At 46.7% G+C, this 18,391-nt stretch overlaps 2 protein-coding genes across 3 annotated transcripts in view; one reads left to right on the top strand and one right to left on the bottom strand.

Annotated features, from left to right (window-relative positions):
• LOC105919290 (striatin) overlaps positions 1–11,019 on the bottom strand; it is a 38,189-nt gene extending 27,170 nt beyond the window's left edge. The window contains exon 1 of the mRNA XM_036137658.1: positions 10,648–11,019. Coding sequence (XP_035993551.1) covers positions 10,648–10,872 — 225 coding nt within the window. The 5' untranslated portion in view covers positions 10,873–11,019. The remainder of the gene's footprint in view (positions 1–10,647) is intronic.
• A 5,187-nt stretch (positions 11,020–16,206) lies between these two features.
• On the top strand, positions 16,207–17,869 carry map1lc3c (microtubule-associated protein 1 light chain 3 gamma). Of its 2 annotated transcripts, XM_012854596.3 has the most exons (4): positions 16,207–16,346; positions 16,416–16,471; positions 16,544–16,650; positions 17,565–17,869. In XM_012854596.3, exons 1-4 carry the CDS (start codon positions 16,286–16,288, stop codon positions 17,725–17,727), a joined length of 387 nt encoding a protein of 128 aa, XP_012710050.1. In that variant the 5' UTR covers positions 16,207–16,285; the 3' UTR covers positions 17,728–17,869. The 2 variants fall into 2 exon arrangements, with proteins under 2 accessions (XP_012710050.1, XP_035993550.1); XM_036137657.1 differs by having other exon boundaries at positions 16,271–16,471.
• Positions 17,870–18,391: the final 522 nt, after the last annotated feature.

Genomic DNA, 18,391 nt, shown 5'->3' with positions numbered 1-18,391 from the left:
ATAACTGAATTCAGCGCTAAGACCAGATCTTCTGCACACATCAGGTTACGGTCTCAGCACCAACATTCTGGATACGTCATCCGTGTGAAGGTTAAAAAGACGAGGAGACAACATGCCTCCCTGTCTGACTCCGTTCCTTTTGCTGGAAGCAAACAACTCCTCATTTTTAGGAGTTTCCTGCTCCTGCAGAACCTTCATCCAGACCACAGACCTGACGGGTCTTCATGGCTGCCTCCTAAATGTCTGCAGCAGAAACTCTCACATCTAGGATCTGCTAACGTGGTTAAATAGTCGATTCTAGGGCTCCTGCTGCGTCACGTCGAACATTTCCACCAGCTCTGTCCCCGACTCGGACACAGAGTCTGAACAGATGTTTGCAGCTGGTCTGGAGGCTGCAGACCCTCGGTGCATGGACCCAGATGTTTGCAGCTGGTCTGGAGGCTGCAGACCCTCGGTGCATGGACCCAGATGTTTGCAGCTGGTCTGCGGTGACAGCTCTGACATCACAGCACCCCCTCTGGGCCTGAATGTCCTGCAGCCTTGCAGCGCTGCCCTCCTCAGAGCGGCGGCACATCTTTGTGCGTGCAGCCTCTGTAAAAGCAGGCCGGCTGTTATATTTAATGCAAGAGTTCACAGCAAACATGCAGCTGGCAGCAGAAAGCTGCTCCAACTAGACCCAACGATCGGCCTGACTCAGAAGCTGTGAGCCACCAGCGTCTCTGATAAAAGCTGTTAGAAAATGTTAGATAGAAACACAAAGACACGCCTGAAAACATCAAGGTTGAGCCGAAGCTGGAGGTTGGAGGTTCTGTGAAGGACAGAATGAGAGATTCAGCATCGACCGCATCTCCAAGTTTTAAACTGGGCTGAAATTCTGCTTTCCTACACGTTTCATGTCAGAAGTCCACATTTCAACACCTGTGTGAGGGAGGCGCTGCTGTTCTCCAGCAGATGTTCCTCACATCATCTCTAAAGATGAGGAACCTCAGTCCATTCTGTCTTTCTACGCTGTTGATTCAGTTCATTTGATCCGGTCCAGCGGGTCCGTCTCTAAGCAGCTAAATGGTCCGATTCATATCCAGTCAAACCGAATCCAGTTAGAGCCAACAACCAGAGATGGACCAGCAGAACCGCTAGAACTCACTGGAGAACCTGTTCTCAACATTTCTTCCACCTTTAAACTCGTTCTTCATGTTTTTCTAGATCTCAGACGCTGAGGTGGAGATGTCGCGTCTACAGGAGGTCTCACTCTGATGCCTTTTCCCTCGTTATAAATCAGACGGAGGCTCCCAGAGATCGACCACGTTATCCTGGGCAGCTTGGATCTGGAGCAGTGAAGGGATGATTGTTGATGAGGAAGAAACATTTGATCCTAGCCCAACGGTCTCTGGACAGGAAGGTTAGTGTTTGGATCTGAACCATCGTCCCTCGCTCCTTAATCCTGTAAAACAGCTCAGACTGCAGCTGCCAGCGTCTGTGACGGCTCCTCAGAGGAGGTGGGGGTGTAAATGGGGGGGGGGGGGGCAGGACAAGAATAGCAGCGTGACGAAACCACTCACTTCCTGCCCTCAGGGGGCGCTGACGAGAAACACGCAGCTCTGCAGCTGACCAGATTTTAATTAAAACAACCGACGGCCTTTTCTTCCTCTCAGTGAAGGCGGACGCTTTTTTCTGTCTTCCTCTGTGCCACCAGATGGCGCTGTGGAGCTCCATGCTCACAATAATCAGTGGGACAGGATCGTTCTTTATACAGTAATACTGGGAAAAAAGAACGATTATCTCACCAATAACATTCTGTCAGAAACATTTGTGTCTTTATATATAAGTCTGCCAGAAGACTGACAACCTCAGCAGATTAAATCCTCCTGAGACGCCTTGATGTTGGGGCCGGTCCGCCAACGTTTGTTTAAATAATGAACATCTGAAATCTCAGTGAGCATGCTCAGTACGCTCTCAGTAGACAGCTGTGGGGAACAAATCCTACGGCCCCAAGCTGGAATTGTCCAATCAGAACGCTGGAAATGTTACGTTATGTTTACGTTCTGCTGGATAGTGTGAGACCATCTAGGCAAGGCAGATTTATTAGCATAGCACATTTCAGTACAACTCAATGCAAAGTGCTTTACATGATTAAAACATAGGAAAATTAAAACTAAAAGCAAACATTAATCTAGTGCAGGTTCTCTTTGCTGGAATTGAAGGATTGATGTGAATCTTTGCTGTTCAATAAATGAACAATGTGAGCAAGCCTTTATTTGTAATTTTATGTATAAAAATTAAATGACATTTAGCTTATATAAAATGGCATTTGTAGTGTGTTGGTTTATGGTAATTTATCTGTTTCCTTTAAAATTGATAACGTCAGGTTGTATTAATCACAGAAAAATGTGTTACTGCTAACAAGTGTTGAGTTTTTGTGCCCCGCTTAACTTACCCTGCCAGAGAAGCCCCTGCTCTCCCTCCCCCCGTATCTGCCCTTATCCTGCTTCTATAGATCTTTTTGGAGCCTCTTTTTCCATATCCTCCAAACTATAAATTATGGATCTGCTGAGCTGGACTCTGATCAACTGATCAAATCTTCTCAACGAGAAGACCGGGCCAAGGTGAGCCTCCTGTGCCTGACGGGACATGTGCAGCTGGTGGGATCGTGTGTCTGTCCATTTTGTCAGTCGAGGATGTTGAAAATGTTTTCAAAATTGTATTTATGAAAACATGATTTCTGCTTTTTGGAGCTGGCGGTTACCTGGAGTATCGAGGAATTGTGAAAATGTGGGCAGCTGTGTCGGTCCATGCCAAGTCTGCCTGAACTATGTGAGGGAAATGTCCGCTACCAGCACTCAGACTGAAATGCTGTGTTAGACAGAAAAACAAGAGTCTGCCTGCCCAAAACAAATGCTGTCATCAGACTCTGGCCTGCCTGTTGGCCTTGAAAGGCAAACAATCTTAATTTGTCCAGGATATGATCTGAAAAAGACGCTCTGTGACGTCTGTGACCTGAACAGAGCTACCGGACTGCCTGATAACGTTCCATCACTATCAGACTCTGGCTGGGAAAGCTTTCTGCAGCAGTTCACAGGCTAAAGGCTCCTTCACACGGCAGGTTCTTTAGCCCAATCTCCACCTTCCGAGAGGCGCTGATTATCGGTGCGTCTTTTAAAATGATCTTAAGAGCATACCCTGCCGTGTGTTAAGAGCGATCGGGTCCGTTCGGTGGAACGTTGGGACCACTCATGTTGGATCGTCTTGCCCCGATATCCTAACGTGTACGGTGTCCCCTGAGGACAAACAAGCACGCCGCCTGTTGAATGTGACATTAGCCAATCAGAGAGTGAGGTGAGGGAAACCCTGAGAGAAGAAAAAACACCAAACTCGCCTCCATTTCATAGTGCAGCCAGCGTAAAGACCCTGGTTGTGTCGCCTTCGCTTCTTTAACCACCAACTTTTCTTTCTGCTCTGTTTTTTCTCCGCTAAATCAGTCCACAAACTATCGCCATTATTCTTAATCCTCCATGTTTATTTACTCTGAACTCACGTTTGACCTTGAGAGGATTCACAAGATTTCCCGTCTGACATCTGAATGATCTTTAGTGAAGTCTGTTGTGTGTGTTGCTGTAGAACCTGAGCCTGCTTTAAACTGGACCAGAACTTTCTCTCTGACCTGCCTAATGGGTTCCCTGGTCTCCATGAAGCTGGAAGTTCTCTAATGTTCTCTAGGGAACGCGTAACTCAGAGGCTAGCAGTAAATGACTCACAGAAGAAATGCGATCCACACTTTTCAGATAGAATGTTGAAAACCAAGAACTGTTCCCCTTCGTGTTCCTTTAGAACCCAGAGACGCAACGTTGTATGTTTTCCTACCAGAGATGTTCTAGTCCGTTTGGTTCCACATGGCATCAACAGAATGGATTCAACGTTGTTCCTGAACCAGAACACATCCAGAACTCAATGTTCTTTAAACCCGGCACCAGAACACAGCAGCGAGGGCTCAGTTCTCACTCTTCAACAGCACCAAGGCAGCTCTGTGCTGAACTGATGGCCGCAGCATGGAACCAGAACCAGAACCAGCACAGCAGCAGACATGTGACGATACCAGCATCGCGTGGACTGGGTCCGTCCAACAAGACGTGTGAATCCCGCTAAAGGTGTTCGTAGGCTTCTCTCTGGGTCAGGAACTAACATTGAAACTTTTCTCCAAACAACTTTTACTGATTTGGACCTGGAACCAGGACCACTAGAACCGGTTCTGCCCCCAGGTTTCTTCGTGGAGCCGTGTGTGGACCACAGAGCAAAGAAGTGATTTATGAGCATTAAACTCTGGCTCACTGCAGCGGGACACAGGAACCTCTGGAGAACGTCTGAAGAACGTCTGAAGAACGTCTGAAAATGGTATCGGACCACAAGGAGACGCTTTCAGAACCACGTCTGCACACCCGTCATCGCTGAGCGCTGCCACCTGCAGGTGGAAACCAGCGGTCCTAAATACGGACATGAACACGAGGAGGAGGGATGCAGCAGCAGCTGCAGGTCCAGAAACAGAAACATGGGCTCCAAAGGTTCTTTCCGGGTCGTACAGAGAAGATGAACAGATTAGGAGAGTTTCATTAGAACGGTTCCTGAATGAAGCCGTTCAGTTTAACATCTCTGCAGCTCCCTACTCTGCTTTCCTCGGTTCATGGACCCACTCAGAATCATCTGGTTCTCTGGTCTGATCCAGTACCAGAACACTTCCTGACCCAGTCCAGCCAATAACCACAAACCCAAATCAAACTCTGGTTGAAGCTAGATCCTGAACATTATGATGATGATTTATTTTGCTTCTAGAAACAACTGGACCAAACCTCCTTGGAGGTTTTATTTTGTTGTGAGCGGCGCTCCAGCTTTGGATCCTGAACCCAAACAATTTGGACTCTAACAGTCAAGACCAGCTCCCATGAAGCTGCGGTCACGCTGGTTCCTATTCAGCCACATGTTGGCTCATCAAAAACTAGCTTTCTGTGGGTCTGAAATGAAGCATTTAGTGAAAATGTGTAAAAATGTCACATTTGATGCAGCCTGTTTCATACGGTGTGTATCTGTATGAACAGCATGGCATTCACAGTTCTGCTGCTTCAGTGTGAGGAACCTTACTTTAACTAGGACACCAACTCTTTATTTTTTCATTTATTGCTCCTTGGCATTAGGGTAGCTCCCAACTGATCTAATAATTAATTCTTAGCTGAAATAATCAGAAAATAGTGTATCTTTTGGACTATAAAACTAACTTAAAATCCTTAAATCTTCTCATAAATTCATGGTGCCCCTTATATACGATCACTGTTGTGTTTACTGACTGATTTTATGTGGTACAATGCGCTCAAAAATCTGTTAAAATGTGTAAGTATGACTTTGGTTAGCAATGAACCAGAGCATTACGATACACTCTGTCACTACCTGATAGGACCCCTGAGCTGGCTACCAGACTGCCTGACTGTAATGTCTAAACTAGAAGAGCATTCATGTAAGGCAGCCTGGAGTAAACGCTAGCAACAATAAACCTAGTAAGTTAATTCAATATAAAAGTTGAGTTTATTTTGGCCTTATGTCAGAAACAGGGCAGTGTATTCCAGCTACTCCGTCCTCCCACAGAGACGGATAGAGAGCTGTGGACGTGGAGGAGTGGAGTGAATAATGTGTCTTATGTGTGGACATAGACACACTGACACGTTAATTCACAGTGCGCCTTATGGTCTGAAAAATACGGTAGTTCAGGCTGCTGCCAGTCCAATCATTCAGCTCGCAGGAGTTCCACTTCGTTCCTGCAGACCGAGTGTTTGCATGGCGTAGAATGAGGCTAACTCGTGTTACCATTGGGTCATTGCTGCTGCATTTCCGTAGAACCTGGTCGATTCTGTAGCAGTGGAGCATATGTGGGATATATATTAGGCTCGTTATGATGCCAACATTTAAAACTTAACACTGAAATTAAGAAAACACTTGATGTTTGATACTGGTACAATTAAAAGTGTTGATGCCTTGTGGAGCAAGAAAAGGAAAAAGCGTCTTCATGTACTTTGTGGATTCAGTTGATCAATTGTTCAAGTTTTATTATTGTTGCTTATGTTTAAAATGTATCTGTGTACTTCCATGCGCCTCACTTTGCAGCTGAGGTACAGAGATTTTCTCACCAAGGAATAAATTAGGATTATTCTCTTCCAGTAGACGGAGTTTACAGTGTAGTCATTGATCTGGTTCATAAAACATATTGAGCCACTGTTCAGTTTCTAGTCATTTTGCATCATATCTTCTCTGATGATGCACTGCAGTCAGCAGGGAGGCTGGTACTGGTTCTAGTTAGTTTCTGCTGCCGCTGTCAGCTTCAGTCTGGGTCTAGTTTGTTAACCTTCACTCGTAATATTATAAACCACTTTGTGGGCGGCGTGCTGGTCCTTCCTTCACCTGCTGATGGGTATGTTGACCCACATCTCGATGCAGGAACTGAAAATCAACTCAATAATGTGGCTAACAGTTAGCAGCTCAAACCACCTTTTTAACCGCTAGCATCCACCAGCATGAGGACGTTTAACCTGAACTCTGCAGGTTTGGCGTTGTCGGGTAAAGTCTGAAGGACGGACTTCCTCTCCACGTTAGCGGAGCGTTAAACGTCCAGCTCACCGTTTTCTGTTCAGGTTCAGGTTCAGGTGAGGCTCTGCAGGAAGGGGGGGGGGGGGGGGGGGGCACTGGCCTGGGAGATGAAAATGACTCAACCTGAGTGAGTATCTTTACAGAAGTGATTATTTGTAGAGCATTTCATATTATTGCTAAAGTGAAGAACCCTGGAGTACGCAGCATGGCTGCCGCCCACTCAGGCAGCAGCCGCCTGGTTCTGCTGCGGAACCCTGTTAGAGCGCAGCAAGGTGATGCTGCAGGTTATTTATTTACAGCTCCACAGCTTCCTGACTCAGACACACATGAGCTGCATGAAGCTGCCGGGTGGAGAAATAAAGGCGCCCCCAGCTCTAAGGCTCAGTACTACAAAGTTTTAACACCCAGTGTTCCGCAGCAGCATGTCTGTGGTTCTGCTGAGGATCCAGGTGAAGTTCTGCCTCCTGGGCGTGAGGGTACCAGCCCGGATCAGACTGAGGGAACGTGTTTCTGTCCTCGCTGCAGATCCCACCTACACGGCGCTCTGAGTGTGTCGGTGAGACAGAACGCAGAACGTGGGCGGACCGAGCGTTAGCAGGAGGACGCTGCCAGCTCTGCTTCACACTGAACCGAGGTGTTAGAACCACGGAGAACATCCTCTGAATGTTCTGCAGCACCTCATGTTTGAGAACAAAGACGCTACATCCGCTGCAGCAGAGGCTTCCAGCTTCCAGACTGACTTCTGATGGAGGTCAGAGGTCACGGAGACCAGAAGCTGTCCGCTGGTGTTCTGGCGGGTCCATCCCTTTAGTAGCAGAACCCAGTAGAGAACCCCATGTTCTGGCGGGTCGGTTCCTCCATCTGTGGCAGATTCAGAAAGGAAGTCCAGACATCGATGGAGGTCCTGTTTCAGCCGCTCATCTCCAGGGTCCAGGAACCAGATGGACCGGTAGTATGGTCCATCCCTTTAGTAGCAGAACCCAGTAGAGAACCCACATTATTGCCCCATCGATGTTCTGGACCATCTCAGCTCTGTTCATCACCAGAACTTTCCAGCGGACGAGCCCAGATACCAAAACACCAATCAGACAGAACAGGAGAACCTCTCCGCTGTGCAGAGCAGCGGTTCTGGTACCGAGGTTCTGGTACCAACACGCACCAAGGTCCTCGTTTGGTACGGTTCCTTCACAGCGTTCCTTTGGTTTAAAGTTCTTTTACTGGGATGCCAAATAAAGTTCTGGACCGACCAGAGTTTACAAAGCGCTGTCCCTCCCCCACTTGTTGCTGACAGAGGAACCCTGCCCTTCAGCCTCGTGATTGGATGATTACGGTTCCGTGGTGGCGGTCCACTAACAGCAGAACGGGAGAATATTCAAACCAATAAATACAGTTAATTCACCGCTAACATGTTCTTAATCACCGTTTCTTCTCTGTTTTAAATCAGTGTATTTTAATATTTGTGTAAATACTGTGAAAGTGGGTCAGACAGGACTCATCCGTGCCCACGCAATGACCAGAACCAGCTGGGCTGTATCGGATATTTTATGGATATCATCAAAAAATTCAGCATAATAATAATAATCCGGATTTAGCTTTAAATTTCAATTAATGGTTATTAAAAAAAATCAGCTGTGCTGTTGGTTTAATTTCACCGTTTTCTGTTGGTTCCTGCGGAGCATCAATAAATACCTCCGGTACACCGCTGGCTGTTCTAAAACGGGTTTTTAGGAGCTCTGGCAGCAGAACCAACACTGGGAACCAAAGGGAGACCCAGTTTCAGGAAGTCTGCGGTTCTTTAGTAAACCCGACAAGCCGTTTCTGAACCGGACCTTCAGAAATAAACCCGACCCAGAAACCTGTCTGGATGCAGCATTGTGCCGTCGCTCTCAATGATTCTGGATGTCCTGAGGCCCGGGTGGCATCAGCACCTGAACACACCATGGACCGATGTTCTCACCACAGGAACCTTCAGAGAACCTTTTCCTGTCGTCCGTTTCCACAGAACCAACAGATGAAAGTTAAACGGGTCACACCAGAGGAGCCTGTCGGAGGATTTATTTTCCTCCAGAACTTCTCTGGGACGAGGCGCCGCCATCAATGCAACCTTCAGATGCTGCTGGAGCCCAAACGTCCCAGCTACACCTGAATGCACCATGAGTGCACAGCGTCATGTGACCTTCCACCTGTTAAAACCGGTCCTGGTCCTGGTCCTGGTCCTGGTCCAGGTGGGCTCATATCGGGAATGTCTGGCCTCAGTCCCGCCTAAACAAGTCCGCTTTCAGAACCGAGCCTCCAGAACCGGACCTGGCAGATGTCTGGTTACCTCAGAGAGGAACTCCTCAGACAGCAGCAGCTGATTGGCTGAAAGCCGCCAGGTGAACAAGAACAGCCAGCGCCTCCTGGTCGTCCTGAGAAGAACCGGACCTACGGCGCCTCGCTGCCACGCATCAGACAAGGATCCAGACAGGATCCCTCAGAATACGCCAGGTTCCTTAACGAGCTCTCCTTAACGAGATCTCCTTAACGAGCTCTCCTTAACGAGCTCCATCATCAGCACCCAGCTGGCTCTTTGGGATAGTTAAATATATTTTAACAGCAACAAATAATCTAAAGTCTTATTTAACTGATTCTACAGCGAATATTTCAGATGAGCATTAAAAATGTAAATTCTGTCATTTGATTGAAAAATTCAGCTTTAAAATGGAAAAGTTCTAAAATAAAAGGTTAATTTATTCTGTGGCTGCAGATTTTTGAAACTCAAACCAAAGACTAAATCCTGTCTGAAAATGTTTCTGTTGGGCGACCCGTTCGGACCCAGAGTTCTGTTGCATCCAGTACCGCCCAGAGAGGTCCGGGTTCCTGAACATCCTCCCTGACTGACTGCCTCTTCTTTTTAACGCTGATCGTAGGAGAACCCGGCCAGAGATGCTGGTTCCAGCAGAATCAGCAGAACCCATCAGCACCAGAACCACCAGCTGGACCTTTGTCACCACCATGAGCTCAAAGCAGGACTCTGTGCAGCTTCCTCCTCCCAGAGGAACCTCTGCTCTTCATCCCAACACCGTGTTCAGACTGCAGCAGAACCAACGGATCAGCAGCAGAACCAACGGATCAGCAGCAGAACCAACTGATCAGCAGCAGAACCAACTGATCAGCAGCAGAACCAACGGATCAGCAGCAGAACCAACGGATCAGCAGCAGAACCACTGTGATTGGCTGAAGGGACAAGGCTGCACAGGAAGTAAGGATCAAGCTGAAGACTCAACAGCAGAAGGAAGGAAGAACCTTCAGCGTGGAATCGGGCCTGATCCAGAACTTCAACCAACCCAGTTAGAGGTTCTGTCTGTGGGGACAGCAGCCAGATGCAGCTCTGCCTTATTAAGGAGGAAACCGGCCCGTTTGGACCTCCTCTCTGGTGGGCTCACGGTTCTCCATTGGTTCTCCATCGGTTCTCTGGTGGACCAGAAGCTTCAGGATGAAAGTCCTGCGTTCTTCTGCTGAGGAAGAGGAGAACTCATCATCATCAGTCTGGATCTGGAGGAGCTGATGGGAGCGTCATCATCTTCCTCCTCATCTTCCTCCTCCTCCTCATCTTCCTCCTCCTCCTGGTCTATTTCCAGTTTACCAGAATAAAACCACCTCCATCTTTGTTATCAGCACCGCTGCAGGTGAATGATCTCTAGGTTCTCGGGTCCAGAACCTCCGTGAGAACCCGCTCCAGAACCGGACCTCCTGGAGCGGGCCGTGCGGGGATTCCCCGCACGCAGCGCGCCGTGAAGGCAAACATCCATCATGTGTCCATTATCGGACAGCGGGCGGAACCAGCCGCTGTCCGATAATGGACCGGCACCTGGTTCTGCTGTTTCTAATGGCTTTTGACCCCCAGGTGAAATGTGACGTAATCACGCAGGTCCACCTCTCCAGCACACACGCACAGGTTAAAGTCACGCGCAGACCGGAACCAGCACCATAACAACCGCTGCTAGGTCATTGATCCACATCGAGCCCAACCGAACCGAACCTCACCTGCAGCTCGGCCCGCTCCACCTCCCACTGGGTCCGCTCCACCTCGAAGCGGGCCCACTCGTGCTGCAGGAAGTGCAGGATCCCCGGGATGCTGTAGAGAGCCCGGGCCGCCTCTCCGTCCGCGGGCTGCGGGGCTCGGGCGCTCCCGGTGCCGCCAGAACCCGAGCCGCCGCCGCCGCCGCCGCCGCCGCTGAAGAAGCCTCCGGGGCGCGCCTGCTCGTCCATGGACGGACCGGGGAGGAGGGAGCAGGTTCGGTCCGGTTCGATCAGCCGCTTCGGCAGGATGCGCTCAGTCCATGGGGGACGGAACCGTGTGACCCAGCTGTCAGAGATGCGCTGCAAGCTGCCAGCACGTAGGCGGCAAAGCCACTTCCGGCTGGGACTTTCACAATAAAAGCGCCCAGTTAAAGAGTCAGGGTGGGCCAAGGGTGTCCGAACTTTTCTGCACATCGGCCAAAAATGTGAAGTAAAAAAATTAATAATAAAAAAAAAACAAGAGTTCTAAAATAAAAGGTTAATTTATTCTGTGGCTGCAGATTTTTGAAACTCAAACCAAAAACTAAATCCTGTCTGAAAATGTTTCTGTTGGGCGACCTGTTCGGACCCAGAGTTCTGTTGCATCCAGTACCGCCCAGAGAGGTCCGGGTTCCAAAAATGTGAAGTAAAAAAATTAATAAAAAAATCTATTAATCTTTTTTCAACCAAAGTCAACCAAACAAATAGGATGTTAATTGTTTTACCTGCTCTACAAAATCTGATCATTTTAAATAAATTAGTCAGATTTTCTGTAGAAAAGGGATGTGTAAATTATGGATTCAAAAGTAAAAAATGGATTTTGTCCATTGGTCCTATTAAAAGATTTTCATCAGTTTGCTAATGATTTTTGAATAGTTTAATTTGACTCTTTATTGATAACAAATGTATATTATTTGGCCAATTTCAATAAATGAATTCAAAGCATATTTTGATGCACCAAAGTCTGCATTTGAATCATTAGATAGATGTGGTTTTTATTTATCCAAAATCAGTACAATGGCCACAAATGGCCCCTGTAACGAACCACTATAGAACCACTAATCATAACTTACACCAGAAACTGTTAAAATAATCATTTTAAATAACCCTAAAACCTGGGATAACATCAGAGGCTAGCTAAACATTTTAATTCAATCCAATGCAACAAATAGACTAACTTTTTTGATGGAATCCAAAATCCACGAGAGGCCCTCAGATCTTATTATTAGTTATTAGACCACTTTTCTTTCAACACAGAGAAAAACTGCTTCATGCTTTTATTTTCAGTAAGTGTGATTATTTTAATGATGCCTGCTTGTAAATAAAATCCGTCTTTTAGCTGCAGCAGATCCAAAGTCCTGCTGCCAGAACTCCAACCAATACCTGGAAAACAGATCATGTCCTTCAATAATCTGACATGACGGGTCTGTAGGATCCAGCCGGTCCAAAAGAGACGGTCAGGTATGGAGCATGCTGAGCCTCCAGGTCCTCAGACACCGGTTCAGTTTCAGGCTCCATCCACCTGCCCTTAACAACCGCTCCTAGCTCCTGCTTCAACAGGCAGAACTCTATCGTGCTGAATCCAGACAGCCTTTAAGTCCGACATTACGTGACGGAAACGCACACGGATGATGGAGGTCAGATACAGCCTTCTGAAAATCATCTACAAAGAGACGCTCTCTTCCCTCCCTTTATTGATTTTTGTGAGGTGGCTGTGCTGATACGTCATGTCACGCAAAGGATTGTGGGATTCCTTACAGCGCCTTAAGGACTGTTAAGGGACCTCACGAGGTTCAGGTCCCTTAAGGGTCCCTAAATTAGCGAGAGGAAGCATACATGCTCCTTTTCCTTACTCTAAGGGTTTTCAGATGGAGCCTAAGTTCCCAGAACTAGAACTATACAAGAGCAGGAAACATATTGTTCCCATGCTCCTCAAGCTTTTATTTTGAAGGCACAGCTTGTTGATCTTCCTGTCTGTATGAGCTTGACTCTTCTTGTGATGACGTCAAGCTCTTCAGTCCCGCCCCCTTCTTTAAATTTGTTCAGGTGAAATGGCTAAATGCAGATGCTTACACACCTATTTAGTGTCTCCTCCTTCAGTAAATAAGGATGAACAATAAATAATATAAAATAACGTGAAATAAAAAGATAAATCATTGATTTATAAGATCGTAGGCCCTGTTCACAACAACTGACGGGACTCTTTTCCATTTCTGTAACCTCGTTTTTACAACAACGTTCTAATTCATGTCTGCAGAGAATGAAGTTTTGATTTGGGCTGACGGTGAGTTTAGCTGTTGGTTAACATGACACAATCATTCCTGAAGTTATAGTCATAAGAGTCAGCAGCCAAAACAGTGTTACATTGCCCGCCATTTTTTCTTCTTCTGTGATTTTAAAAATTGTAGACTGCTGTTATGTTGTGCCTGTATGCATTAAAGGGGACATGTGATCCAAAGCCGACTTTTTTAGCCCTTAAATCCACGATTCTCTAGGAGAGCAGAACAGCTGAATGTAGTCTGCCCCGGAACTGCGGAGAGATCTTTAGATTCTTTTTCGCTCATATTTGCCAAGGCGCATTTTTTAAATATGTTTTTTTGAATAATTATGTCAGTATTTGCTGCTGAGCTGCTAAACGAGGTCATGGACTGAGGGAGCTGATCTGGGAAAATATTCAGTTATCATCACACCATCCTCCAGCAGACTACAAAGATGGCCGAATGGGGTGGAGTGGCTCCTTCAGATTTAAAGAGACGGCACCAGAACGAGTTTCTCTCAGACCCAGCTCAGAACGAGGTAGGTGGTGGTAAATTAACGAGGAATTCTGACCAAAACTTTGCTGTTCCACTTTATAAAGACCACAATTGAATAATTTACATAAAAACTGAAAACCCTGATATGGTACTGCACACAAGCCAAGGATTCCCAGGAAGGAAAATGTGTTTTTCCTGTTTACACATCAACGGAGATCAGGGCGTTTTCTAATCTTTACACTCTGGAAATGGTCTGAAATTAACACGTAGTCAGAGAAAACATTCAGCGATGTCGTGTAAATGAACAGAACAAACACAACAAATCAGAAAACGTCATTAAACAGGGCCTCGCAGGCCAAGTTTTATTAAATGTGCATTTATATTCACGATTATCTGTAAAGTTGAACAACATTTTAATGTGAAAGGTCGTCAGGGGAACATCATGAGAAATAAATTGGTGGAAGCAGCATTTCTGACCTCATGGTGGCGCTGCTGTCCCTGTAAATCAATGAGGAATTGACCTGCTCTGCAACAACAAGGCTGTGTTGCTGCTGCTGCGGGCTTCACTGATAAAAACCACCCGTGGTCGATTATTAGCAGGAACACCTCAGCGGTTCCTTAGAAAATCTGTCACTTTATCTCTCAGCCACATCTGGACTCAGGATTTGGAATTTTTCAACAGTTCTTTCTTTTCAGAATCACAAACTGAGAACCAGAAGCCTTCATTACTTTATATTTTGTCCGATGGATCTACGGAGAAGGTCCTGCAGACTGATAAGAGCTTTAATGTTTCTGAGAAACCTCTGAGAAAGTGGGTTCTGGTCCAACTTTAAGAGATATCTTGTAGGAAAAGAGGTGGAGTGTTTCCTCACATCAATATGTGACAGTTTCTGTTAGAATACATGCGTCACCTCTGTTATTTAGACTCGACTACATCATGGTTCTGGTTCTGCATACGGCCGGGGAATAATGCCGTATATAATTATCACCGGTTCTTCAGCTAATTCACTGAAGTTCAAACTAAAGGAAACTCTTCTTGTTTTAAGTCCAGATCTCAGACCTGGGGGGGGGGGGCTGCTGCATCAGAGAGTTAAAGTCCAGTTCATCTGAGCCCAGAGGACAGAACCAGCCCCCTATAGTCAGCCAAAATAAACTTGCCTTGACTTCAGATTACAGTTTTATCTCATAAAAGAACCAGAACTGGTCCTGACTGGGTCAGTAGTGAACTATGAACACGAACGGATCAGTTTGGTGAACTGAACGTAGAACTACTGTAGTTCTACTAAAGAGGTTTGCAGAGGCTGATCTTAGCGTCGTCTGAATGATGTTTTAGTTCCTCCGTCGCAGCGCCATAAAAATACGGTCAAACATTTATTCTCTTTTCAAGACAAATTAAAGCGCTATTTCTTCTTCATGGGCTTTACAACAGAACTGCGCCCTCTATGGCTGAGTTGCATACGATCATATTTTCTTCACATATGTTTTTAAATCCAAAATATAAAAAAATTTAATGTCTTATTTTTAACTGATTTATACAAAGCATGAAACACATAAGATGAATTAATTAGATAAATAATTTATGGATATTTAAGCAATAAAAATGCTAGAGTTCTGACCCGGAAGCTAACACTGTGCTGATCCATGTTCAGCATTCAGTCTTCTGCTGTAGAAAATAATAATAATAATAATAATAATAATAATAGTAATAATAATAATAATAATATTTTTTATTTATAATGCACTCTACATTTCAAATAAAATATCAAAGTGCTACAATAACAGGGGTTAAAAACAGTTCCCAAAGTGTAATAAAAACAAAAACCACAATAAAACACCATAAAATCACAAATATTAAAAGTCCGTTTGAAACAGGAATGTCTGAAGGTGCTTTTTGAACACCTCCACATTTTCTGAGGGTCTCTGAGAAAAGTTCTCCAGATCTTCACAGATTTCATGCAGTGCCTCTTCAGGTGAACCCATCCGTCAGATCCGGGTCTGGACTCCGGCCCGGCCCGGCCACGCCAGAACCTTGGACCGTGATGATGAAAAACTCCTTCAGCTTTCTGGCAGCAGAGTTGGGTCAGGCTGAGCGGTGCAGAACTGTTCAGATTCTGATCCACCGTGACAAAGGAACCAAGGAGCTTTATGGACCCTGAAGTTACTGTTTTATCTGATGAATCCCCCCAGATGTTCTGTTAAGCCCAAAGAACCAAAACTGCCTCTGAGTGCTGCTTTTCACCTGCAGAACCAAGGGCAGCTGAGACCACTGATGGTTCTGGACATCAGTGGGAGACTTTTCTGTTTGGTTCTGTAGGGTTTGGAAACTCAGAGACCACGAAGAAGAACCCAGTCAGAACCTTTAATCCTGATGTCCAACCTTGGTCCAGACCTTAGTTGAGATCAGGAGAACTTCTGCTGAAGAAAAGCAGAACCGGTTCTGGTTCTGCTGCCTGTGAAACCAGACCTGCTGTTTATTTGCTCCCACATCAGTTCTTAGCTGATTATAAAAAATTAAAATGAATTTATCTTTGTTGATTATATTGTTCATTTTCTTGCATTTTAGTTGAAGTTGATTTTAAACAAGTTTATAAACTATTTCTGCACCTTTTAAAATATGCATTAATTTAATTTATCAGTGCTTCACTGGCATTATTGGATTTAATGCGGTAAAACACTTGAACCCTTTTGAATGTAGAAACGGCCAGGGGACAGCCGGGGGCCCTGGTGCCCGGGGCCCCCGGCTGTCCCCTGGCCGCCCCTGACTGGACCCGCAGATGTGGCGCAGTGTTTGCGGACATGTGCTAATCAGCTGACGCGCCGCAGCCGCTGGTATTTAACTGCGGCTGCGCAGAGCTCGGCCCGCAGTCAGCATGCCTCCGTTGGACCGAACCCCGCAGCAGAACAGGCCCTTCAAGCAGAGGAAGAGCTTCGGTGGGTTTCCAGAACCAGGCAGGACGCGCCTGGAGCGCAGAGGACTCACACTGTTCTCTTTCTCTGCAGCTACCAGGAAGCAGGAGGTGGCGGGGATCCGGTCCAAATTCCCCAACAAGATCCCGGTGAGTGTGTGGGAGTGGTTCTGGAGCCTGAGTTCTGTTCGGTTCGGTCTCACCTGGTTTCTCTGAACTCAGGTGATCATCGAGCGCTACGAGAAGGAGAAGTACCTCCCTCCGCTGGACAAAACCAAGTTTCTGGTTCCGCACGAACTCACCATGACCCAGTTCGTCACCATCATCAGGTACGCGGCTTCATTCGGTTCCGAGGCTCATAAGGCTGGGTGGTTCTGACGCTCATGTCCTGCTTTAGCTTCTGAACCCACTGGTTCTGTTGGAGCTTTCTGGAGTTTAACTGAAGCCGGTTGGTTCTGAGGGTTCTGGTTCTGGTGATTTGAGGAACTCTGTGGCTGAAGGGATCGGTCTAATTCCTGTAGAACCAGTCTGACCCGGGTGGTTCTGGTCCATGTCCAACCGGTCCCAGGCTGAACTGTGGGCCACCTTTAACCCTGAAATCAGCTAAACGGGTCCGGACCGCTCAATGCATCGACCCGTCTGCTGGACCCAGTTCTGCCAGAAGGCTCGGTTCTGCTGCTGTTGGGTCCAATTCCTGAAGTTTCCAGAGTTTAGTCTTCCTCTTTATCCCGCCGTCATGATGACTCTGCAGTAATCCGTTTCAGGGACCGGGTCCAAATGAGGACCATGTGGTGGTTCTGGTGGCATCAGCTGCAGATCCAATCATTAAAAGTGTGGTTCCAGTTCTGTTGAGCATCAGAAATGGTTCTGTTGGAGCAGTTTTCTAATTGCCATCTTTAGAGTTTGCTGTTGATCCAGTTTAAGAAACGGGTCGCTGGTACCAAGAGCTACAGAACCCACTAAGACCGGTTCTTTAAGAGGTGGTAGAACCCAAACGCTTGACTCACTACTGGCCTTTAGGAACACTTTCAGGTTTTTCTGGTTAAAATATTCATCTGGGTCGGGGACTGAAGGTCATGGCAGAACCTCTGCTTCAAAGTCCAGTTCCATGGACCTGCTGAGGGCTCGGAACCACTGAAACCTGTAACGCATCTATCAGGTGTGTTCTGCTTTAAAGCCGGTACCAGGAGGTCCAGGACGGGTTCTGAAAGATTCTGGCTCTCATGTGCGTTTCCCCTCCCAGGAACCGGATGGCGCTGTTGCCCAGCCAGGCCTTCTACCTGCTGATCAACAACAGCGGCTTGGCCAGCATGTCCCTCACCATGGCGCAGGTGTACAAGGACCACCAGGACGAGGACGGGTTCCTCTACATGACCTACGCCTCGCAGGAGATGTTCGGACACTGACTGGACCTCGCCTTCCGGGTTTTATTCTGCTGGCCTGAACCTGCTGTAAATAGAAAATATTTTTATAGATTGTAACATTTGTTCCACGTGCTGACTGTAAAACTTTTAATTATGTTCCAATAAATGTTAAATCTGGCTGTGACTGGGCCTGGTCTGCTGGTTCTGGAGGGAACTCTGTGCTTAAACCTGCAGCAGGTGATTAAAGCCTTAATGATGCGTTCAGGGACCTCTGTTAATGCCACCGCTGCAGGTTTAGTGGGAAACTGGGTAGAATGTTGCACTTTAAACTGAGCGGGTCTCAAAGTGAGAACCAGAACCTGAAGAACTTCCATATTTAAACTGCAGTGAATCTGGAATCTGATTTTGACTCACTGGTCCCGACAACATCTAGTTGTCCAGTTCTGATGAGTCTGTCCCTTTTAGTCCCAGTTTGTGGTTCTAAGCTGCCAGGAGTGGTACCTGGTGTGGACTGCTGCTGAAGGTTCCTAGGTTCCCTGCACTTTGGGTTCAGAGGTGGTAATCTAAGCTGCTGGGTCAGAACCAGGCTGCATTTTCCTTCAATTGCTGCTCACTGGACCTTTTCTCTTCTGGCCATCTGCTGTAAACTAGATATTGCATTACTGCAGGTTCTGAAATCCTCTATCCAGAACATCAGGAGCCATGT

The sequence above is a fragment of the Fundulus heteroclitus genome, chromosome 5 (assembly GCF_011125445.2).
Source record: "Fundulus heteroclitus isolate FHET01 chromosome 5, MU-UCD_Fhet_4.1, whole genome shotgun sequence".
Taxonomy (NCBI): domain Eukaryota; kingdom Metazoa; phylum Chordata; class Actinopteri; order Cyprinodontiformes; family Fundulidae; genus Fundulus; species Fundulus heteroclitus.
This window is presented reverse-complemented; position numbering and strand designations above follow the sequence as displayed.